General features: G+C 43.4%; 1 protein-coding gene and 2 non-coding genes across 3 annotated transcripts in view; 1 reads left to right on the forward strand and 2 right to left on the reverse strand.

Annotated features, from left to right (window-relative positions):
- Positions 1–200: 200 nt before the first annotated feature.
- The window catches only part of LOC126267867 (odorant receptor 2a-like), a 79123-nt gene continuing 53263 nt past the window's right edge, over positions 201–26060 (reverse strand). The window contains exons 6-9 of the mRNA XM_049973176.1: positions 20931–21033; positions 14387–14488; positions 9783–9938; positions 201–299 (exon numbers count right to left, since the gene is read on the reverse strand). Of these exons, the coding sequence (XP_049829133.1) occupies positions 243–299; positions 9783–9938; positions 14387–14488; positions 20931–21033 (418 nt within the window). The 3' untranslated portion in view covers positions 201–242. The remainder of the gene's footprint in view (positions 300–9782; positions 9939–14386; positions 14489–20930; positions 21034–26060) is intronic.
- On the reverse strand, positions 5520–5594 carry Trnas-cga (transfer RNA serine (anticodon CGA)). The gene has a single exon. It is a non-coding gene; the product is annotated as a tRNA-Ser (tRNA).
- On the forward strand, positions 6113–6187 carry Trnas-cga (transfer RNA serine (anticodon CGA)). Its single transcript has one exon. It is a non-coding gene; the product is annotated as a tRNA-Ser (tRNA).

Genomic DNA, 26060 nt, shown 5'->3' on the forward strand with positions numbered 1-26060 from the left:
TGCATGTTTTGTATAAGTAACCCTATTTTGTAATAGATCTTAAAATTTCGTAAGTTATTTGTTTGTAAGGATAGTGAGCCAGGTAAGAGGAATAGGGGTAATATTCTTGAACACACCTACAGTAATATCCTAGAGCACATGTAAAGTTTTAAATGTATTTACTATTACAGATACACTAATGAGTCAACTTTGCACTAGAATTAATTTTGCTTCTATCTTAGGTGAATGCTCCAGGACGTTGACTAATTTGAATTCAGCTGATTCAGCAGTGCGAAGTAGGAGTATGACGCATTTATCAACTGTAACAGAGATGAAGATCTATTTTAATTAAGTCCAGTGAGGAAAAAATATCAAGCATGAGATACATTTATCTCCACTATCCCCACAAAAATCCTTTGATACACACACACACACACACACACACACACACACAAAACACCCATGCACAAACAAACTTTCATGCAAATACTAACACAAAAATGCAGAAACACACTTACACATGCACATTTTCACGTAGATATGCATAAACGCACAAGCAAGCGCACAAGTACAAACGAACAATGTGAATATGAATAATTAGATCAGCATATTATGCTATTTAGGTTACAACCATTGCCTGACTTCTAGGTGTTCCATCTTCAGATTTCGTCAACTGGTTCACACAATGGTTAATAAGGTATCAGTGACACCATATAAATACAATAATTTGAACTGGTGAATCTAACAGTAACTGACTAATAAATTGACAATAAGAAACTTCTGCTCCTCTAGTCGAACTTTTCCCTTCAAGTCTTTCAAAGTATACATTGTCTGGAGTTCTAAAGCAGCTTTTTATGACTCGTTGAGAACAACAGTCTTTGAAGTCTAGCTTGTAAGGAAAGAATTAGCTGAAAGAATTAAAAAGTGAAATATGTTAACAATTAATGATTCAGTGAAAAATAATATAAATTATGAGCGCTAAAACCATTTTTTTTTTGTCCACAGTAGGCTGTCATAAGCATTTTTAAGCAGATAAACCGTTTTACATCATTTGTCACACTATAGTACTGGCCAGTTTCGGCTTTAGGCCCTTTTCAAATGCAGCTGTGTCGGTGACATGAGTGTCATCGTATTTAATAAGTAATTCAAATTTTATTCCATCATTTACAGCTACATGTGTGCCTGACGTGGTGGTATATTCTGTTATACATTATAGGACTATAAAGATGAAACAAGCATGTTGCAAAAAATATCTCGTATGTGAGAGGGAGGACAGATAACAATAACGTATTTCACTAATGATGCAGACCTTTCAGAAATATGTAAAGGACATTTAGAATATAGATTTATGCCATGTGATTTTGCAAGTAAACAGCCCATGGGGGAGGTGAGAGACTCTGATTTCAGAGTGAACACGCGACCGCGAATGCCATAGACGGGGTTATGATCGAGACCTGCGTGTTTTGACAGCTAAGATCGGTTTCACAGGAGCATGTGTGGTACCAGTTCACACTTCTCTCCACAGATGGCGGAGTCTTTGAGGCTTGAAAGCCCAAGGAGGGAAACGCTGGGCACTACGGGAAAAAACCGGGCATTTGAAGGGGGGCAATAGTGACCTCATGGAGGCATTGCGCAGCTATGTGAAAAATAAACTTATTCAAAATTAATAACTATCGATTAATATGTGTCATTAAGGAGCTACTAGGCTCACCCTAGGAAGAAAAAAAAGATTATTATGGGGGTGAGAACATGCTCTCAATACCTGCATTAATTTGGAAGTTATTGCAAATTAAGTATTTTGTAGTTTCTGTACTATAAAAGGAAATACACTCCTGGAAATTGAAATAAGAACACCGTGAATTCATTGTCCCAGGAAGGAGAAACTTTATTGACACATTCCTGGGGTCAGATACATCACATGATCACACTGACAGAACCACAGGCACATAGACACAGGCAACAGAGCATGCACAATGTCGGCACTAGTACAGTGTATATCCACCTTTCGCAGCAATGCAGGCTGCTATTCTCCCATGGAGACGATCGTAGAGATGCTGGATGTAGTCCTGTGGAACGGCTTGCCATGCCATTTGCAGCTGGCGCCTCAGTTGGACCAGCGTTCGTGCTGGACGTGCAGACCGCGTGAGACGACGCTTCATCCAGTCCCAAACATGCTCAATGGGGGACAGATCCGGAGATCTTGCTGGCCAGGGTAGTTGACTTACACCTTCTAGAGCACGTTGGGTGGCACGGGATACATGCGGACGTGCATTGTCCTGTTGGAACAGCAAGTTCCCTTGCCGGTCTGGGAATGGTAGAAATATGAGTTCGATGACGGTTTGGATGTACCGTGCACTATTCAGTGTCCCCTCGACGATCACCAGATGTGTACGGCCAGTGTAGGAGATCGCTCCCCACACCATGATGCCGGGTGTTGGCCCTGTGTGCCTCGGTCGTATGCAGTCCTGATTGTGGCGCTCACCTGCACGGCGCCAAACACGCATAAGACCATCATTGGCACCAAGGCAGAAGCGACTCTCATCGCTGAAGACGACACGTCTCCATTCGTCCCTCCAATCACGCCTGTCGCGACACCACTGGAGGCGGGCTGCACGATGTTGGGGCGTGAGCGGAAGACGGCCTAACGGTGTGCGGGACCGTAGCCCAGCTTCATGGAGACGGTTGCGAATGGTCCTCGCCGGTACCTCAGGAGCAACAGTGTCCCTAATTTGCTGGGAAGTGGCGGTGCGGTCCCCTACGGCACTGCGTAGGATCCTACGGTCTTGGCGTGTATCCGTGCGTCGCTGCGGTCCGGTCCCAGGTCGACGGGCACGTGCACCTTCCGCCGACCACTGGCGACAACATCGATGTACTGTGGAGACCTCACGCCCCACGTGTTGAGCAATTCGGCGGTACGTCCACCCGGCCTCCCGCATGCCCACTATACGCCCTCGCTCAAAGTCCGTCAACTGCACATACGGTTCACGTCCACGCTGTCGCGGCATGCTATCAGTGTTAAAGACTGCGATGGAGCTCCGTATGCCACGGCAAACTGGCTGATACTGACGGCGGCGGTGCACAAATGCTGCGCAGCTAGCGCCATTCGACGGCCAACACCGCGGTTCCTGGTGTGTCCGCTGTGCCGTGCGTGTGATCATTGCTTGTACAGCCCTCTCGCAGTGTCCGGAGCAAGTATGGTGGATCTGACACACCGGTGTCAATGTGTTCTTTTTTCCATTTCCAGTAGTGTATCTCGGAAACACATTATGCAGTTATGGCACAGAACATGTCTATGGATACTTCTCGTTGAGTTGTATGAGTTATATCGGACAGTCTTAGAAGACTCATTGAAACTGCACACATTTTAAAATGACAGGCCGAAATGTGCATTTCGCGCAATAATAACGGTTTTCCTAGGTAAATAAGTATAAAAATACTAAAACAGTGGCAGTGCTATAAACTACAAATGAGTAAAAAATTATTGTAATGTATGGTCTAAATTAATTATTAATATTCACTCTTACAAACCTGAAAAACTGATAACAGCCACAGAGAAATGTTATTTATAGAGAATCTATGACAAGTAAAAGAAAATGAACTGCTATGTAATATCTCGGAAAATTGCCTTGTAAACTGATATACTGATGGATAATATGTATGTTAAATGTGTAAATTATGAATTTCAGCAATTGTCTTGCTAAGTTGTTGATTTGACTTCAGCGGTTGTAGACCGAGGGTTTACAAGGGCGGCAGCCACCTTTAAACGAGGAGTTCGATATACATGTGGCTTCTTGGCAATCTCTGTAAGTTGTGTTTGATGAGTGGCAACACAGCCGCTGTTCGTAAGCGTTGAATTATTCTAAGTCCCGAACTTTGAACCTAGAGAATTTCATGCGGGGTCGTTCCTAGGAGCTAGCGAGTTGCTTTTCTGTTTGCGTGTGCGGATTTATTCTAAGTGTGCAGTCTGCAAAGTACAGTTTAAATAGATGCAAAAATTAATTTACAATATGAATATAAAATGACTCGTTCCACATCATGATGTTCTGTCGTGCAAAATGATCCCTTGGAACATGAAAGTAAGTAACTTACTAAGTGGACTTAGAGAATTTCATGATGTGTCGATTTCGCGTAGGGCAAGCTCGAGTGGAATATCAATTGTAGGCTGTTTTAGTGGGAAGTCAGTAGGAGACTTATAGTTTGAACTAGTGCTGTGTGACTTTAATGATATTTTTGAGGAAATCTCATGGTATTTATCGTGAATTAAGTTATAGCCTTCACTGATATACAAAACCCTCGATCGGACTGTGACTCTCCAAGAATAAACTATGAATTACATTCTTTAATTTTTTAATTTTTCATGTAAATCTGAAAGGCAATCAAATTCAGTTACAAAAAACTTAGCTAAATTCAGCTAATTCAGCTAATTCCAGCCTGCATTTATTTAAAAAATATTTTGGGTACATTGCAGTAGGTGTGAGTCGGTCACCTTGGTCACAAAACGCAACAACATTGTTACGTCCAACCATATCCTACGGGGGACCACTGCTGCATTGTGTTGGGTTGTTTGTGGGTGATATTTTCGTGCATTAGCGCGTGGGGGCTTAGAGCTTATTTCTACATGAAAGGTTAACCGACTGACTTTAATTTTGGCACCACCACAGCGTCAGCAAAAGTCCGTGGTATGGTCGCAATGTGTGCATCACAATAGGCTAAGATATTAGGAATAGTAAACTAGAAGCTGTAGTCATCAGCAGAGCTAAATATTTGCAAGACGGACAACAAACTGAATGCACAAAAAACTAGGGTCGAAATAATAAAAAGGAAGGTTAGATTTTAACGGCCCTCCGACAAGAAGCTCAACAGTGACGGAGGACAAGTTCGGATTGAGGAAGGGTGGGGAAGGGAAGGTGCAATGATCTTTTGAAAAAATCAGCACAGAATTCGCCTAAGGCGATATAAGGGAATCACAGAAAAATCAAACCAGGATGGATGAAGGGAGACACTAACCTTGATCCTCCTGAAAACAAATCCAGTTTCTCATCACTGCGCCATCTCATTCATTCTGATTTTTCATAATGTTGAGTGAACTATACGTACTAATATTGAAAGTTAAATATAAGAAGCTGGAACACAGAAGTAAACGACTCATCGAACTGATGACGGAAAAAATACGCTAAGATTTCCCTTTCGACAATTAGTGCATCGACGTATTAGAAATTCATAAACTTCCTAAACTTAATACTGTTCGTAATAAAATGATTGATTTCTGATATTAGATTCAAATTTACAAGGAGTATACTAGTGAAACAGATTTATAAACTAAACAACGGGTGACAGTTTTCTTTGTAGTCACAGGCAACTCAGGCGATGAGCACAAGCAACGTCGCTCAGGTTGATAATCAGTTAAGACGGGTTTGTGAGTGGTTTCCAGTAGTTCCATACGTATACCCTGAGAATTTCAATGAATGTTCCCAGAATGAGATTTTCACTCTGCAGCGGAGTGTGCGCTGATATGAAACTTCCTGGCAGATTAAAACTGTGTGCCCGACCGAGACTCGAACTCGGGACCTTTGCCTTTCGCGGGCAAGTGCTCTACCAACTGAGCTACCGAAGCACGACTCACGTCCGGTATTCACAGCTTTACTTCTGCCAGCATCCGTCTCCTACCTTCCAAACTTTAAAGAAGCTCTTCTGCGAACCTTGCAGAAGTAGCACTCCTGAAAGAAAGGATATTGCGGAGACATGGCCTAGCCACAGCCTGGGGGATGTTTCCAGAATGAGATTTTCACTCTGCAGCGGAGTGTGCACTGATATGAAACTTCCTGGCAGATTAAAACTGTGTGCCCGACCGAGACTCGAACTCGGGACCTTTGCCTTTCGCGGGCAAGTTCGAGTCTCGGTCGGGCACACAGTTTTAATCTGCCAGGAAGTTACATATCAGCGCACACTCCGCTGCAGAGTGAAAATCTCATTCTGGAAACATCCCCCAGGCTGTGGCTAGGCCATGTCTCCGCAATATCCTTTCTTTCAGGAGTGCTAGTTCTGCAAGGTTCGCAGAAGAGCTTCTGTAAAGTTTGGAAGGTAGGAGACGGATACTGGCAGAAGTACAGCTGTGAGTACCAGACGTGAGTCGTGCTTCGGTAGCTCAGTTGGTAGAGCACTTGCCCGCGAAAGGCAAAGGTCCCGAGTTCGAATCTCGGTCGGGCACACAGTTTTAATCTGCCAGGAAGTTTCAATGAATGTTATTTAAATTACGTCTGAGGGACCTAAATGTGATAAACTTCGTCTTGACTTTGTGCGTCATGGATTCGCAAAATTATATGAAAAACATTCATATCTCATCAAAATATTTATATTAATTGTTATCTTATTCTGCAACTAGTTTCTACACAGCAGTTTAATCTTTTTAAGTATGTCAGATGATCTCTGTTATTTCAAATCCAGCTGGGCTATGATTTAAAAACAACATTTCGATAAAGAAAGACCGACTTTCATATAAAAACTTACATGACATTCGTCTTTCTCTTTTATGCAGGTAGAACAGTACTTTATATAGACGTAAACTGTGTCAGTCGGTGTATTCGATATTTCATGAGAAGGTAAGTACTCTTACAATTTGTAGATGATGCGACTAAATTACGTAAATATTTTTAAACTGATGTCGACAGTCATATTAACAAATATGCCCCATTGTTGGCGCTCTACTTGTAATGCAAACAACTGGACTTGAAGAACTACTTAATGTAGGTGAGATTATAAAATTATCTGAAAAACTAAAATAATTTCTAGGAATTCTAAAAATACAGACAGTTTATAATAACAAGGTAATCTCAAAACTTTGAAATCCTTAAAGTAAAGGATGTGGTTATTCCGAAACTTTTGGACAAATAACGTAACAGGAAAATGTATTGTTTCGTGCAATCCGGTTCATTTCAAAATCCATAATTTCTTAATAATCACGTTTCATTTCAAAAACTCTATAAACGATAAAAAACGGATGCATTCGATACACATAAAAAAATTAAGAGTACGTTGTGTAGATGAGAGGATGTAAAATTGTACAGTATATGAAAGTATTCTCTTGCTAAGTTTGTTGTGGCAAATGAGGAACCAATCATCTACTAATAAAGTCTCTAATGTAGTCACTAATCGACAGAGCGAATTGTTATGTCATCTGCAGTACACCAAAGAACGCCGCTTAGGAGAATCTCGACGTACAAGGTCAAGCGTTCTTCACCTCTGTCCCCTTAACACTCATATATACGTATGTAAACAGTAGCTTAGGGGGTTTAATGGATGTAATCAGTGGGATACCACCCAAACCTAGTAGCTGTACATGATAGATGGAGAAAGATTCTTACAAGCCTAGGATTTTTTATGGTAAACACATTGAGTTGAAATGCATTTAAGAGGAAAATAAATTAAGTTTGCTGATAATAAGGGCCCCGAATGCGATTATCTTCACATAATTAATTAAGCAATTAAAAACTTGTGTAGCGCATTTCAGCATATCCTGACACAGAAAGCAGGTTCTTCCTTTCGCGGCAAATGAAAATGAGCTGCATGGCTCAGATCTGCTGATCGTACAAAGTAACATTCGGTTGGAAGCTTTCATATCCTTAATGAAATATTCCATGTAAATTGTTACCGTCAGTCGTGAAGTTTCAGATGTTCATCTACCCTCTGATTTAATTGTTGACTTTAAGTGGAAAATATTATCGGACACCAATAGCTTATTATCTCTATTGAACACTGTAACAATGAAATCTAACTCTTTGAAGTGTTTTTATAAGAAAATTTAGCACCTCTACATGAGAAGTCGACCAATGGACTCAACAAAATGTATTCCATACACTGAACTGTCCTTGAGCAGCTGCTTTGGTGGGTACTGCATCATTCAAGTATTCTATATTGCAGTAACTAGTTAGCTGTTCGAACAATCGTACATTCATGAAAAGTGTATGAAACTGATTTCGTGCATTTGCAGCAAAGCTATATTTTAACCATTAGAATCGTAACAATCGGCACTCGCATTTCTGCGACACTTTCGTCTCTCACAAAGCACCAGCTTCACACAAAGCTGAGGTGATCATAATATATTGGAAGCTTCTATCAGAAACACCTACCGTAACCAGCGCTAAACTCAGGCCGAACTACTGTGGCTGACTGCTGCACTTGACATCACGACATACACTCCTGGAAATGGAAAAAGAACACATTGACACCGGTGTGTCAGACCCACCATACTTGCTCCGGACACTGCGAGAGGGCTGTACAAGCAATGATCACACGCACGGCACAGCGGAAACACCAGGAACCGCGGTGTTGGCCGTCGAATGGCGCTAGCTGCGCAGCATTTGTGCACCGCCGCCGTCAGTGTCAGACAGTTTGCCGTGGCATACGGAGCTCCATCGCAGTCTTTAACACTGGTAGCATGCCGCGACAGCGTGGACGTGAACCGTATGTGCAGTTGACGGACTTTGAGCGAGGGCGTATAGTGGGCATGCTGGAGGCCGGGTGGACGTACCGCCGAATTGCTCAACACGTGGGGCGTGAGGTCTCCACAGTACATCGATGTTGTTGCCAGCTGTCAGCGGAAGGTGCACGTGCCCGTCGACCTGAGACCGGACCGCAGCGACGCACGGATGCACGCCAAGACCGTAGGATCCTACGCAGTGCCGTAGGGGACCGCACCGCCACTTCCCAGCAAATTAGGGACACTGTTGCTCCTGAGGTACCGGCGAGGACCATTCGCAACCGTCTCCATGAAGCTGGGCTACGGTCCCGCACACCGTTAGGCCGTCTTCCGCTCACGCCCCAACATCGTGCAGCCCGCCTCCAGTGGTGTCGCGACAGGCGTGAATGGAGGGACGAATGGAGACGTGTCGTCTTCAGCGATGAGAGTCGCTTCTGCCTTGGTGCCGATGATGGTCGTATGCGTGTTTGGCGCCGTGCAGGTGAGCGCCACAATCAGGACTGCATATGACCGAGGCACACAGGGCCAACGCCCGTCATTATGGTGTGGGGAGCGATCTCCTACACTGGCCGTACACCTCTGGTGATCGTCGAGGGGACTCTGAATAGTGCATGGTACATCCAAACCGTCATCGAACCATTCCTAGACCGGCAAGGGAACTTGCTGTTCCAACAGGACAATGCACGTCCACATGTATCCCGTGCCACCCAACGTGCTCTAGAAGGTGTAAGTCAACTACCCTGGCCGGCAAGATCTCCGGATCTGTCCCCCATTGAGCATGTTTGGGACTGGATGAAGCGTCGTCTCACGCTGTCTGCACGTCCAGCAGGAACGCTGGTCCAAGTGAGGCGCCAGGTGGAAATGGCACGGCAAGCCGTTCCACAGGACTACATCCAGCATCTGTACGATCGTCTCCATGGGAGAATAGCAGCCTGCATTGCTGCGAAAGGTGGAAATACACTGTACTAGTGCCGACATTGTGCATGCTCTGTTGCCTGTGTCTATGTGCCTGTGGTTCTGTCAGTGTGATCATGTGATGTATCTGACCCCAGGAATGTGCCAATAAGTTTCCCCTTCCTGGGACAATGAATTCACGGTGTTCTTATTTCAATTTCCAGGAGTGTATTTTATCTCACAGAAAGACCACCCTCCCTCTTTAACGGTCACACGTTATCGGCATCTGGAATTTGTACTGGGGTGGACTACGTGAGTTACACAGATTGCGCATTTACTTGTATATCACCTTAAGCAGGTCTGCATTCCACCTCATTGAAATGCATTTAAGTATGAGTTATCCATTAAACCACAGATGCGTTATGTGGCTCACCAGTAGGAATGTCTCCCTGGTGATGGTGTAAAACTTGCTGGCGGTGAGCAGAAGGGGGCGCAGCGTGCGGCACTGGAAGATCCGCAGCTCCCTGAGGAAACGCTGGGATCCTCCAGTCCAGTCGCAGCTGTACACAGATACCTGCAGGCGCTCGCTCTGAAAGCACAATGGACGAAATAAAACGACAATTAATATCTTGTGATGTTTCTAAATGAAAACATGTTTGCACGTCTATTATGATTTGTAATCTTTCACTGTGTTAGTTCAATTTCAACAGCTGGGATTACTCGACATATTGCCAGAACAGTTAAATAATTACAATATTATACAAAAACTATATGAATACATACACTCACACTAACTGAAGCGAGCTCTTTTCCACAAAAGCCTGTGCAAATTGCACAGTGTCGAAATACCTAAAATTGACTCATGTTAAATGATAATTATCACTGAACAGTAATGCTTGTGGTCATTATCAACTTTAATACTACCTTAGTAAAAATTGACAAATGCTATTTAACATCTCTCCAAATCGGTATTTTTATCTTTAGAGCTACGCATTTGCACGAACCTATGTGTTGGCGGAACTTATAGTTACATATATTTACCTAACCTTATAAATATTTAAACAATAGTTTTATTCTGATAATTTCAGGTGTTTGAAAATGGGATATCAGCCGAAATTGGAGAAACATATAGCTTATGAAGTTAGTCAGTTGTGGAACCATGCTTTTATTTGAAAAACTGAGATGCGTCGGGACCCACGGGGTACATAATTAACATTGTGAGTTGATTGGTGGAATCAGTTTTCTCGTTTCGAAACTCACTCCTTAGATTGTTTCAAGTGGCTAATTAGTCAATAAGGATTCCGTTATCACTTTGAAAGTTGTTCATTATACTCCCGCCGGCCGCGGTGGTCTCGCGGTTCTAGGCGCGCAGTCCGGAACCGTGCGACTGCTACGGTCGCAGGTTCGAATCCTGCCTAGGGCATGGATGTATGTGATGTCCTTAGGTTAGTTAGGTTTAAGTAGTTCTAAGTTCTAGGGGACTAATGACCACAGCAGTTGAGTCCCATAGTGCTCATAGCCATTTGAACCATTATACTCCCAACTATCACTGCTGAAATTAATAAATCACAGATTCCATTCAAGATGCATGTATGTACCTAGTTATCTACAAATGTAAGCGTCTTTGGGACGTCAGTAAGATTTGGTTGAGTTCTGGCTATAAGAGCCATTGAGATCGTACGCGCCATGTGACGATCTGTGTGCAGCGGTGTCACGCAGTAGCTTGGGAACTCATATGGAGGTGAAATTACAATGAAATCCAAACCATTAGCTGCTTACAGGCGTTGGGTAAATATCAACGGGTACAGTTGAAGATGTGTGTCCCGACAAGGACTCGAACCTGGTATCTCCTGCTTACATGACAGACGCTCTATCTGACTGAACTATCGAGGACACAGAGGATAGTGCAATTGCAGGACTTATCTCTGGCACGCTCCCTGTGAGACCCACATTTCCAGCTTACTGTCCACGCACTACATTTTTAGAGCCCCTACCCACTATAGTCATTACTCGCAGTCTACCGATTCCCGTAAAAGTTTGAGTAATGTGAGTGCATCCGCACTGAAGAAGATCATTGGCTGGTAAACCTTATTTATATGAAAGGGAGGTGTCTGGCCTGGTCGGTGCGCTGGCGCTGTTCCCTGTATGGGGCACTGCCCTTTGGTAGGATACTGTCTGGCTGTATAGGGGAAGAGTACATCTTGAGTATGAATTTGCTAATCACTTCAAGACACTATGTGCTTTGCATTGGGAAGTTACAAATGGAGGCTCGCAACGAATCTCTCATGACTGTAGAGAGTGTTTCTCGCTGTCTATGTGTTTTTATGGAGAGCTACGACAAATCCATCCTAATGGTAGAGTATTTACATTCGTCACACTCACTGACAATAGTTGTCTTTACACCGTGTAAGAGGTCCATGACTAAGGAATTTATTGCTAGCGCACCCGAGCAGATGTAATTTCGATGGATTGCTTACGCGCTGACTGCGATATGTAAGCTATAAAAGAATCTCAGACCAGAGAGTAGTGTTGACTGCAGTAGGAACTGTGTCGCAGAAGGAGTTAGCAGTAGCTAGCCGTCGTGTGTATGGAGTTGGCTGGGCCGGTCGTGGGGAGCGATGGCGGAGCCTGAGCGATGCAGTATAACGTAAAAGCAGCCTCGAGCATATGTACTATTGTTATATCAAGTCCCATGTAAATGTTTTTTTTAAATCTCTTAATATTAATCTTTCTTAAAAAAATTAACTTTTGACTATCATTTATCTCAATTTAAATAATTTACTAATTTCTCCAATCCATGGTCATCCCGATTATCGTAAAGAAAACTCAGTTGTTTCTTTTTATACATGACAAATCTATCGGCCAGCATTGCACTGGGCTGTGCCAGAAAAAATTCGTGTAGGAGCAGATATATATGCGTTATCCGGCGACTTCATTGAGGTACGATTTTTCAATTTATTCAGTATGATATTTTAGGGCCATGACGCAGCAGTGCTGACGTCCAAATTTACCAGTTTAGATTAACAGTTAGTTAATTATTGAATGATTGTATATGAGTCACATTTTTTTATTAGGAGGTTAGTCACAAATTTACCAGTTTAGATTCAAAGTTAGTTAATTATTGAAGGATTATACACTCCTGGAAATTGAAATAAGAACACCGTGAATTCATTGTCCCAGGAAGGGGAAACTTTATTGGCACATTCCTGGGGTCAGATACATCACATGATCACACTGACAGAACCACAGGCACATAGACACAGGCAACAGAGCATGCACAATGTCGGCACTAGTACAGTGTATATCCACCTTTCGCAGCAATGCAGGCTGCTATTCTCCCATGGAGACGATCGTAGAGATGCTGGATGTAGTCCTGTGGAACGGCTTGCCATGCCATTTCCACCTGGCGCCTCAGTTGGACCAGCGTTCGTGCTGGACGTGCAGACCGCGTGAGACGACGCTTCGTCCAGTCCCAAACATGCTCAATGGGGGACAGTTCCGGAGATCTTGCTGGCCAGGGTAGTTGACTTACACCTTCTAGAACACGTTGGGTGGCACGGAATACATGCGGACGTGCATTGTCCTGTTGAAACAACAAGTTCCCTTGCCGGTCTAGGAATAGTAGAACGATGGGTTCGATGACGGTTTGGATGTACCGTGCACTATTCAGTGTCCCCTCGACAATCACCAGAGGTGTGCGGCCAGTGTAGGAGATCGCTCCCCACACCATGATGCCGGGTGTTGGCCCTGTGTGCCTCGGTCGTATGCAGTCCTGATTGTGGCGCTCACCTGCACGGCGCCAAACACGCATACGACCATCATTGGCACCACGGCAGAAGTGACTCTCATCGCTGAAGACGACACGTCTCCATTCGTCCCTCCATTCATGCCTGTCGCGACACCACTGGAGGCGGGCTGCACGATGTTGGGGCGTGAGCGGAAGACGGCCTAACGGTGTGCGGGACCGTAGCCCAGCTTCATGGAGACGGTTGCGAATGGTCCTCGCCGATACCCCAGGAGCAACAGTGTCCCTAATTTGCTGGGAAGTGGCGGTGCGGTCCCCTACGGCACTGCGTAGGATCCTACGGTCTTGGCGTGCATCCGTGCGTCGCTGCAGCCCGGTCCCAGGTCGACGGGCACGTGCTCCTTCCGCCGACCACTGGCGACAACATCGATGTACTGTGGAGACCTCACGCCCCACGTGTCGAGCAATTCGGCGGTACGTCCACCCGGCCTCCCGCATGCACACTATACGCCCTCGCTCAAAGTCCGTCAACTGCACATACGGTTCACGTCCACGCTGTCGCGGCATGCTACCAGTGTTAAAGACTGCGATGGAGCTCCGTATGCCACGGCAAACTGGCTGACATTGACGGCGGCGGTGCACAAATGCTGCGCAGCTAGCGCCATTCGACGGCCAACACCGCGGTTCCTGGTGTGTCCGCTGTGCCGTGCGTGTGATCATTGCTTGTACAGCCCTCTCGCAGTGTCCGGAGCAAGTATGGTGGGTCTGACACACCGGTGTCAATGTGTTCTTTTTTCCATTTCCAGGAGTGTATATGAGTCACATTTTTTTAGTAGACGGTTAGTCACATTGTATTATTGGTAGGTTACGGAATTTATCTGTTGGTAGGTTATACTAAATGTGAATGTGATACTCTCAGTTTTTTGATGTCGTCTAGAAACATATTTTTCTCGCCTCTGCTTAAAAAGTGCATACAATTTCCGTTTGTTCGGGGAATGATACTTCGCCACTATAACCGCGGTGAACTATTAGTGTCTAGAACTTTGTCAGAATCCTAATCTGCAACCGCAGATAAGATCGCACTAAGTATCCTGTTGAAACAGATTAGGTTCTGCTTCCTAATGTAAATGATGTGCGACGCTGCACATAAATATAACACAAAACCTGCTGTGTGCAGAGTAACACGTGACATAGATATAAGCTCACTCACCCTAGGCGAAAGTTTTCCTCCGCCAATACAGTCGAAGGTTTCTGCATGACTCTCACAATATTCTGGACTGTTAGCTACATACCTCAGCTAGGATCTCATCTCCAAACCAGCAGTAGAGGAACATCTGCTCCGCAATCCCAGAGAGGTAGGAGCCGTACTTGAAAAGCCATCCTGAATCAGCCTTCTGCAAAGGAATTCGTCGTTGTCTGTAAACTATTACATGTATCGATACTCAGCAGCACAGCTTACGCTGCAGTAATTTACTATCGTTGCCGCTGCAGGAAAAACTCTTACAGAAATAAAAAAAGCATGGTTGCTGATTTTATGGCGAGATATCGTCTTCATCAAAAGAGATCACCTAAATTAGTTATAGACAATGTTCATAAGTATTTGATATGATGCGTATCCATAGCACTTTTAACCGTCACAGATCCACTAATTTATTCCCAGTAAAACTGCAAAAAAACAAAGACAACTGAACGATGTAGTTTTCAATAACTACATACACTTCTTATCTGTGGTGGTTTATACTATTACTGGCTCCAGTAGTCTAGTGTTATGGCTGGTTTTTCATACTGCAGTGAAGTCTGTCTTGTTGTGAAACTTCCTAACTGAAATTTCGCATACGACTGGAACTCGAACTTAGATCCTTGGGCTACGCAGACAGTTTTTGTTAGTGAGGTGTCCGCTGTTAACCGACGAATGCCGTCACAGCTACCATATGCCACAACTACTCCCTCTACCACGCTTTTTTAAATCGCAGCATGGTGACTCAAAACTGAAACCTTTCCCTTGTTCTAGATTAACCAACTGATTAACCAATCTGGTACACTGTTAAACACCTGGTGACCATGAAACATATTGTGAGAAACATCTGTTGGAGTATCGCAATTGGTCAAATGGTTCCCAGAAGTCATTTGCCGGACGAACACTGTGGAGGAGCAGCAGCAGCAGATACATTGCCGAGAATTCTACCGGGTTGCATGGCCGTGGTCCATGGAACTCTTCTGTCCGTGGCGTTTGGTCCAAAGCTACGCTGGACATCTTCGGAGGTGCTCCTGGTTGTACTGAGTCTTACCGACTGACGAGTCGGACGTCGAAGAACATCCTAAATACCGTGGGAAGTGGTCGTGGTCTGGATTTCACGTGATAGCACAGATAAATCTTGTCAAGGTAGATGTCCAACGTAGCTTTGGACGAAACGTGAGGGATAAGAGAGTTCGGTGGACCACGGCCATACAACCCGGAAGAATTCTGAGCAGCTGAAACATCCGGTCGTGAAAGCCTTCATTGTATGAGCAGATATACTGCCGGAGAAAAATAATCGCAACACCGAGAGATAATTAAATTAATTAAATTTCTGGTATACGTTTCCGCCGGCCGGTGTCGACGATCGGTTCTAGACGCTTCAGTGCGGAACCACGTGACCACTACGGTCGCAGCTTCGAATCCTGCCTCGGGCATGGAAGTGTGTGATGTCCTTATGTTAGTTAGGTTTAAGTAGTTCTAAGTTCTGGGGTACTGACGACCTCAGATGTTGAGTCCCATAGTGCTCAGAGCCATTTGAATACATTTGCGCAGGTATTCAAGTGATTACAATGCAAGGTCACAGGTTAATGTAGGCGCGAGGTGAGGCATTGCAAATGGGATTTGCTGGTACATTAATAAGAGATGTAGCCGTCAGAATGTTTGATGCAAGCACGCAAACGTCTGTTGTACGGGTGCCGGACGTCATGTGGGATGGAGTTTCATGCCTGACGCACTTGCTCTATACAGGGACGGTTAACACTGTGGACGACGCTGGAGTTTTTGACCTATGAAGCTATATACGTGCTCGACTGCGGACAGATCTGGTCATCGAGCAGGCCAAAACAACATGTCGACACTGGGCAGAGCATGTTGGGTTACAACAGCGGTATGTGGGCGATTGTTATCCCGTTGAGAAACAGTCTCTGGCATACTCTTCATGAATGGCAGCACAATGGGTCGTATCACCAAACGGACGTACAAATTGGCAGTCAGGCTGCGTGGGATAGCCACTATCTGCTCTCATATGAAATCGCACCGCAGGCGATAACTCCAGGTGTAGATCTAGTGTATCCAGCACATAGCTTGGTTGCAGATCCTCAACTGGCCTACTTCTAATCAACACACGGCCATCATTGGCACCGAGGCATAACGAACTTTCGTCAGAAAACTCAACAGTCTCCCTCCATTGATCTCTCGCTTGACACCACTGAAGTCGGAAATGGCAGTGGTTTGGGGTCAATGGAATGCGCGCTGCAGGGTGTGTGACTCGGATTTGTCCTTAAAGTAATGGATTTGTAGTAGTTCGTTGTGTCACTGCGGTGCCAACTGCAGCTCAAATTACTGCTGCAGTACGATGCGCCAGAGCCGTACGCTGAACACGATGGTCTTCCCTCTCGATAGTGCCACTTGGCCGTCCGGAGCGCTGTCTTCTTGTGACCGTAAGTTCTCGTCACAATGGCTGCCAACAATCATGGACAGTGGCTACATTCGTGCCATATCTTTCTGCAATATCGCAGAAACAACGTCTAGCTTTCAGTGACGTACTGATAATGGCGTCTTTGCCGCCTTAAAGATAGTCTTCACTAACATCAGTTGGCTACGTCCAGTCTCAAACGTAAATACCGCTCACGACTGCTACAGCGTGTATTTAAAGCAAACCTCATTTGCATCCTCACAGTGGCACTACTAGCACCACTCTTATGTAACTGGTGCGAACTTTGAATAAACATCATCTTTCAGATACAGAAACAGACCAACAACTTTCGTTATTGTTGCGTGTTTCTTTCTTGGTGTAGCAGTTCCTTTTTCCGTCAGTGCAGGAGGCACTACTGTTATTCATAAGACGTTGTAGCAACTTGTAAGCAGTTATGGTTCTCAGGAGGTTCAGATAACTATAGCCAAGAAATACGCTACCGCTGAAAGATATTTGCTATCGTGGAAGGATTGTGGCAGCATAAATGCAATACCGTGCGCAGGTGGTACGAGATTGCCAGTCATTTTCGTACCGTAACCGCTCGTCTGAGAGAGAACGACTGCATTCTGAACGTAAAAACGTCATCAAAATGCAGACGAGTTATGGTTCTTTAACGTAGAGACAGAAGATCTGTTTTCATTTGGTGGAAAGCCGCATCCCTCATCATCGTCCATTATCATCCATTCTTGAAAGAGACGCCCTTGAGAATGATAGTGTTGACATGTATTGATGTGTCTTTAGGTGGGCACACAAACCTTTACTTCTTCCTAAGTGAAAGTATCGTTGGACAGTACAGTTGGTGTATGATGATCATGTAGGACCTTGTACCAGTGCGGTAATTGCAGTATAGTAAGAATACGTACTTAAGTGTAAATATAAAATGACAAATATCGAACATACATGGCTCATTTAGTAAACCAGTATCTTGTACAGAAAACAATTTACTTCTTAGGTCTTCCAGTCTCAAACCTGTGGGGCTTATTTGGGATGCTCTCTGGACAGACGTTACTGTTCAGTCCTCCTCTGCATTCTGTTGCCGTGTCAAACTTGCAAGCTAATTCTCATCCATTTTTTAAGCAGAATCTGTAGTATCACACCTACAATGTATGCTTTGTTACTGCTTTGATCTTCTGAGCGCGAAAATGAATTCCTTGTGGAGAACTGTGTTTCCAGATGTTCTTTCTGTCGTGGCATGTAGTCATACTTTTGTCTTGATTTCAACATATTTGAGGCCTATGCTCTTGCGTTATCGTTGTTTGTGATTTACCATTGATTCGCGGAAAATAATAAATACCATACTGCCACACCAAACAAAATGTAAATAACAGAGCAATGTATAGGTAAGAAATGTAATTGGATTCGTGGAGAGGCTAACAGAGAATGTGCTAAACAGCTATTCTTTCCATCCATTCTTTTCTTTCAATCAATCGAATTTTTGCTTTTTTTATACGCAGTGGTAACAGAGTGTGAACACCATTGCAAACTAACGATGGGAAATACAGTTATACAGAAGGTACAAAGTTTAAGATTGTTAACGTCATGTGAAATAGACATCCAGTGCCGCCAGAATGCAACCTTCCTGTCCCCAGTGTATCGATGCGTATCTTTTCATTAACTTAACGTTAAGTTTCCTTTACGCACACATGGCATAATTAGATAATTACAAAAGTAAAACAAATTTTGTTTTGGAAATGAAATTTGCATTGAAGGTAAATTTAATGTAGCGAACCCTGTGTACAATAACTAATGAGCAGGTACTGACGCGGACTGACCAAAAATTGTGCCATAATTATGGCACAACTTGATGAGTTGATACACACATTCTGAGGCATCAAGGAACCGCCAGTTTGGTAATGGACGGAAATGCGACGGATAAAAGTTGAAGAGGGAGACAAAAAAATTGTTCAAATGGCTCTGAGCACTATGCGACTTAACATCTGATGTCATCAGTCCCCTAGAACTTAGAACAACTTAAACCTAACTAACCTAAGGACATCACACACATCCATGACCGAGGCAGGATTCGAACCTGCGACCGTAGCGATCGCGTGGTTTCAGATTGAAGCGCCTAGAACCGCTCGGCCACTGCGGCCGGCTAGAGGGAGACCTAGGTATCCAGCAAACAGATTCAAATGGATGTGTTTGCAGTAGCTACACAGAGTTGAAGAGGCTTGCGTAAGATAGACTAGCGTGGAGAGCTCCATCAAGCCAGTCTTCACACTCAAGAACGAAATAATAATAATAATAATTATTATTATTATTATTATAACAAATACTTCGTATTATCTGACATGTCTGTCACTTTCAAGGTTCTTTTATCTGAGTCTGTGAAATGTAATTAAAACCAGGTGATAAATTAAGAAGTTGAAAAACTGTTGTCAAATAAATAAAAATTGTGGAAGTATTGTAATCAGACATTTATCTTCCTGCGATACGTATAACTAGCTTAACCTAATGAATTCGTCCAGTATGGAATTTCTTTGTGTGAAGTTTAGTTATTCATCTAACTATATTAATACTTAATAGTCCACTGGTACTTTGTTACAAGTTCTCATTTTCATATTCCGTTTCAATACAAACAGCTGCAGTCATGGACTGTGCGGCTGGTCCCGGAGGACGTTCGAGTCCTCCCTCGGGCATGGGTGTGTGTGTGTTTGTCCTTAGGATAATTTAGGTTAAGAGGTGTGTAAGCTTAGCGACTGATGACCTTAGCAGTTAAGGCCCGTAAGATTTCACACACATTTGAACATCTGAACAAACAGCTCTACTGGGGAGGAAGATGGGTGAAAGGCGTTTTTGGGGCACACTTGTATGTGGTACCAGAATAAGATAAGAATATTGTCGATAGTGCGGATCGCTGACTGCGCACCGTAGAGCCAAAGATACTTTGTTGGAGCAAGAGAGCGCTGGGCGCTCAGTTGTAGGTTGCTGTCTGTGATGGAAAGACGATGGACTAGACATTTCCTGTGGTGTGCTGTGAGAAGCCACAAAGAGTTAGATTAATGTAGGTATGTCAATATTGTTGAACATGGAAGCAGAAGTCTTCAGGCAACTAAGATAAAGGTGTTCAATAATTACCATTTCTGTTTTTCCAGTGTTAATATAAATGAGTTTCCTGATAATTTATAATTGTTGAGTAACCCCAGAATGTACGTAAACGATTTTGATAAGGAGGATAGTTAAATATTTCATTTTAGTGCTTTTAAGATTTTTTTTACGGGGCTGTGTGTAATTTGATAATTTGCATTTATGTTGGATTAATGCAGTTAGATAATCCTTGCTGGTTAAATCTAATTGTCTGTGAATCAATTGTGAGTAACGTAACTTCAATTGTGAAATGTTCATGAAAAGCCAAACATAATTATCAGTAAAATTTTCCTAAAAAAACTGAGTGTTAGTAATCACCATAAGCAGTACTGCCTCCCAGTCCCGGTCATATATTTTTTAAAGAATTTAGATTTTCTTAAATGTTCTTGTTTATCACCGAAATGAATTTCATGTGCATTTCAAGTATTATGGCCATCACTGCACACTGCTTAGCCTGTAGCTAGCATTTACTTTTTTATGAGAGAGCAGAATATACCGCGGTACTCCGTCACTGCTTTAGAGGTAAGACAATTTAATTTATTTGCTATGTGCACAGGGATCAAAGTTATCAGTTGAACAGGGCCAGATGATTCATTGCCTAAGGGGCTGAATGTATTTTGCAGTGACTGTATTTCTTTATTGGAACTGGGAGTTGCATTGCCCAATCAATTCGTGTAAAGTTTTGCTAACAATAATACAGAATAAGCACATCACTTACAGTTACAACACGAAACAGGACACTTCGAGTTCCGTATCCATTACACAGCTCAGACTTCATTCAAATAATCAGAAAATAAATATTTTTAAAAGAACCATGAGAACTTAATATAATATAATTGCTCAGCAGATTATATGTTGTGAAATAAACATTAGTATCGTCTCCTGTTGTTTCTAATTTCTGACTGTTGAAATACCACAAATTTATGTGATAGCGTAATGATGAAATCGTGTCCACATCTGAGCTTGCAATATATTGTTGCGCCCTTTACTCTCACTTTGGGACTTTGTCACGCACTGAGTGGGTAGCAGATCTTACCAGAGTAGTGGTGACGAATGCGCTGACGCTGACGGTGATCATGTCAGCGAGGAACTGACCCAGCATGATGGGACCCACCAGTGCACTCAGTCGCTGGATTAACCTGCAACCAAACGATAGCTCGCATCACGAAGGCACGCGCAGTTGTGCGTCTACGTGTGAGAGCAAAAATGGTTATAGTGTATGCTAATTGTTACATTAAGCATAACTGATTAAACTTGAAGCATCGAAACTGTAACTAAATCATTATTTCTGCGAAATTGTATGATCTGTAATATAGGTGAACTTACTAATTTTCAATTCACCTTTCGTTTTGGACACTAATTGATGCATTTAATCACAAATTACTAGTAGTAAGTAACTGTTTTCACAAGATCATTCCATTATTTGGTGACTCAGAGCATCATTAACAAAGGAGAAGCTGTTAGCTATGAGAAAAGAGAATCTGGAAGTATTTTTTCTGCCTAAAAGAAATTTACAAGGAAGAATTTGATCTTTACTTGTTTTCATTTACTAGCCGTAACTTGCACTTCCTATATTTCACGCCTGAAAGTTGGTCTTTGTTGCCCATATGACGTCCTGGTTTTACTAGACGCTGTGGGCCTAGGGGGCTATGGTTACAACCTTACGGAATATTTCTCACTGTCGCGGTGCCTTAGGAGAGTGGGCAGAGTTCTGTCCCGGAAATGCAGTTAGATAAGAGGATAAGGACTTCAAGCAGCTCTGTTAATGTGATCTAGTAGGACCTTAATAGATTTAAATGAAGTTATGCTCACGCAACTTCCGGCACCGATTTCTGCCCACACTCCTAAGTAAAATACAGGCATCGTAGCAGCGGGAAAAATTCTGATTCCAAAAGGAGGTGGATCTAGACCGGTTCTAGACCTAGAAAGACTAAAACTGCCCACAGTGTCTAGTGAAATTAGGATGTTGTGTGTGCAACACAGATGACTGCAGCCACGTTAGATTTTTATTCAATCCACATAATTCCTTTTAGAATTTTATTTGAAAAGCATGCAGTTTGAAATTTTCAAGTACATCAAAGAACAACTTTTCTCATTCTAAAATCGTGATCGTTTTAATTTAGCGTGATATACTTCATTTTATTACAAGGCAATCATTTTTATGATGTCATTAGGGCAAAACTTTTTAAACCCACTTGAGTTTTATTGTTTTTTATCATTGACGTTGCTTCTCCACAACATAAGATGGGCCATATATCTTTTGGCATTGATACTGTGCATATATAATCATTGTCTCCTCCTCTACTCCATAATATATTTTTATATCCGTATAATGCAGAGAGAGTCACGTAACACGTAAGAAGTAACAGCCTTTTTATTTCGTGAACGGTTACTCACATCGAAACGCGATTTTCGGGAAATGTTAGCGCCTCAAGAGGCACGTATATTTTTGTTTAGTTAATGTTTATAGCGCTGGTATCAATGGGGATAGTGAAAGACGTACCATTTTCAAATCGGGCCCTATACTTTTTATAACTACATTCGATAGCTATCGAGAAGAGAATCAAAGTGATACAGCGTCTGTTGGTGTTGTCATTGAAACCTGTCGTAAAATATTTGAGAAATGTCCTAGAATGTGAAAGCATTGCGGTAGGCCTGCGCTTCAGCTTTATTTCCACTTTGAGCAACTTACGGCCTAAATGGTGGTCCACCTACGAATGTAGTGTTTGGAAATACAACATAGGCCACAATCTAGCGTATCACAAAGGGCTTAAGAAAACTATTTCATATTTGTCTGTACTCCCAGATTTATGTGAGCTGAAACAGAGAAATAAACTGTTCATTCTGCAAAAATAACGTCGTCTTAAAGCAACTACTGTATAAAAGATATAAATATTAGAAGGAAGACTTTACCCGTCTCTTCATGTACGTCGCTGTGTGCTTCTTAGAGGTAAAATACATGCTGTCGGACACCAGTATCTACCTAAATTGCTCTAAATTATGTGGGGTACATTCGTCGAACTAAACATGTGGTATCGATAGTTATGATGCCACAACGTAAGTGCCCTCTGCTTGGTCGGCACTACGACACCGACATCGACGACAGCACTCTCTAGCCGGCGCTGTGCAGCTCTACGAGCGCCTTTTTTTACTTCATAGGGGGCTAGTCATTACAGACTGTCACTTCAGTTACTTCAATGATAGTTTGTCCAACTACTAGTGGCTTTTAGCGTTGATGCCTACCTAGCTTCGCACCTACGTGCTTTTCAGTGCAAAGTATGTCATTGACTACTACTCTCTATTAAATGTTCTGTAAAGCTAAACTTAGTACCGAAGCATTTCACCTTTTCCTGCTCCTACTCACTTCCTACATTCGGCCTACCCTTCAGTTTACAGGAGCAGACCCAGGCGCCGCCTTTCAGGCGGGATACAAAAAAAAAACCTTATTCAGAATACTTTGGTGATCACCTGTACACCACAAAATAAATTCTTCTGTGTTACCAGCTATGTGCAGTACACGCTGAAGAATTACTTGATACTGCAGCGCAATTTCGTACACATCCAAATCAAATAAACAATTTACAAACAATGGTCTGGTAACCATCCACATCATATAACAAATTTTGCCTTCCAAAAAACAACTTCACCTTTTATTTGAGCATGTGTTTAAGCGCCGGTTGGGGTGGCCGAGCGGTTCTAGGCGCTACAGTCTGGAACCGCGAAACCGCTACGGTAGCACGTTCGAATCCTGCCTCGGGCATGGATGTGTGTGATGTCCTTAGGTTAGTTAGGTTTAAGTAGTTCTAAGTTCTAGGGGACTGATGACTTCAGAAGTTAAGTCCCATAGTGTTCAGAGCCATTTGAACCATTTTTTGTGTTTAAGCTGTTTACCACGGACTGAAAGGCACATTTTCAATCATCGTTGGAAAGAACGATGAACAGATTAATTACAGTGGGTGATGTGGTAGAGAATGTACTGGCGATTCGACGACATATAGCACCTGGGGTAGTTGGAGCGTCGTCATAGACTGCATCTTTGAGTGCTCCCCAAAGAAATAAATCTGGAGGAATCAAATCGGGGGCTTCGCTGGCTAATTGACAACAAAGTTTCATCCTGAATGAGATTTTCACTCTGCAGCGGAGTGTGCGCTGATATGAAATTTCCTGGCAGATTAAAACTGTGTGCCCTACCGAGACTCGAACTCTGGACCTTTGCCTTTCGCGGTCAAGTGCTCTACCACCTTTTTTTTTTAATCTCATTTTGTTCACTTTGGTTCGTTGCATCTGCTCGGGGCGGACGTCGTAAGACACCCGTTTAAGTTCGTTGTTGATCCATTAACTCAGTTTTTTTATTACAGAGGGCTGCTAACCCTCTGACCGAACACGCTGAGCTACCGTGCCGGCGCCATCTGAGCTACCGAAGCACTACTCACGCCCGGCTCTCACAGCTTTACTTCTGCCAGGTTCGCAGGAGAGCTTCTGTAAAGTTTGGAAGGTAGGAGACGAGATACTGGCAGAAGTAAAGCTGTGAGGGCCGGCCGTGAGTCGTGCTTCGGTAGTTCAGATGGTAGAGCACTTCCCGCGAAAGGCAAAGGTCCCGAGTTCGAGTCTCGGTCGGGCACATAGTTTTAATCTGCCAAAAAGTTTCAAATTTCATCCTATCCAACATCCAGGAAAGTTCATTCAGTATTTGCGCTGCAACATCTGACGAGTGAGCTGGACACATGTCGTGCGGCAGCGACATACGCTATCGAATATCCAGTGGCACCTCTTCTAGAAGAATATTCGTCAGAATGTGTACGTACATATGTCCGTTTAGAACCCCTGAGATATATATATATATATATATATATAATTTCCAATGATGGCACACTACACGTTTACGCCCCACGACAGTTGATGTTGCACCTGACGAAAACAGTAGGGCACGGCAGTGCACGTTGTGCGAATTTACATTAGCGTGGTTAGTAAACGTTGCTACATCGGTAAAGAGTACTCGTTGGAAATACGTAGGGTCGACTCTCAGCTGCTGAATGGCAAACCGACAAAATTCGCTACGACGTTCGAAATCACGGTCGTCGAACGTTAAAGGTAAAGACGGATGATAGGAATTGAAATTCTGTTGTCGCAGTATGCGAATGACACTCGTCTGGCTGATTCCACATTGCTTGGCAATATGCCTCGTACCACTGTGCGGATTCATTAGCGTCGTAGCCAAATCTGCTTATTCGTGTCCTCTGTCAGTTGCAGTCTTCTTCCTTGTTCTCCTTTTGACGTTCAAGCACCAACGTCGAAATAGCTCGTGTAATTGCCTGGCGCGTCGGACACTGGCGATACGAATAGATAGCCCTATATCACAATACGTTTTTTTTTTACAGCAGTTCTTTTACATTCACAGAATGAAAGTTGTATGTCCAAATTGTCCTCATTGGTGCACGCAGCGAACACTGAAGCAGAAATGAGCGTCATGCAGTGTAGAAAAGTAAACAGGCAGTTATGTTAACTTTCGGACACAGCGTAGCACGAGAACTATGCTTGACGGTATTTGCACCACTAATGCCGTTTCCGGCCGCATTCCTCTCATATTCTAGGACATTTCTACAGTTTTTTTTACGATACGTTTCAGTGTCGACATTAATTGTCTTCTAACGAGTTATCGAACGCCGTTATAAAAAATATATGGCTACATTTTAAAAGAAGTACTTCCTTCAATATCTCCGTCGATACCAGCGCTAACTATATTAACCAAATAAAAAAATTGACGCTCTAACTTCTGCCGAAAAACGCATTACGCTATGTGTAACCTTTCACTAAATAAAATGGGTGTTACGTCTTAAGTGAAAATGTTTGGCTTGTGGGGCGCTCAACTGCGCGGTCATCAGAGCCTGTACAAAAGTCCCAATTTTTACACAGACCAAGTGTTTTTACACAGTCTAGTCTGGCAGCTGTCAAGTATGATGATGATGATGAAATGATGAGGACAACTCAAACACCCTGTCCCCGGGCAGAGAAAATCCCCAACCCGACCGCGAGTCGAACCCGGGACCCCGTGATCCACAGGTAGCAACGCTAGCCACTAGACCAGGAGCTATAGACTACGTCTTACGTGACTCATCCTGAATAGTGGCAGTTCCAGATACACTTGATAATGGCCTAATGAGAAGAC

This window comes from Schistocerca gregaria, chromosome 4, assembly GCF_023897955.1.
Source record: "Schistocerca gregaria isolate iqSchGreg1 chromosome 4, iqSchGreg1.2, whole genome shotgun sequence".
NCBI lineage: Eukaryota > Metazoa > Arthropoda > Insecta > Orthoptera > Acrididae > Schistocerca > Schistocerca gregaria.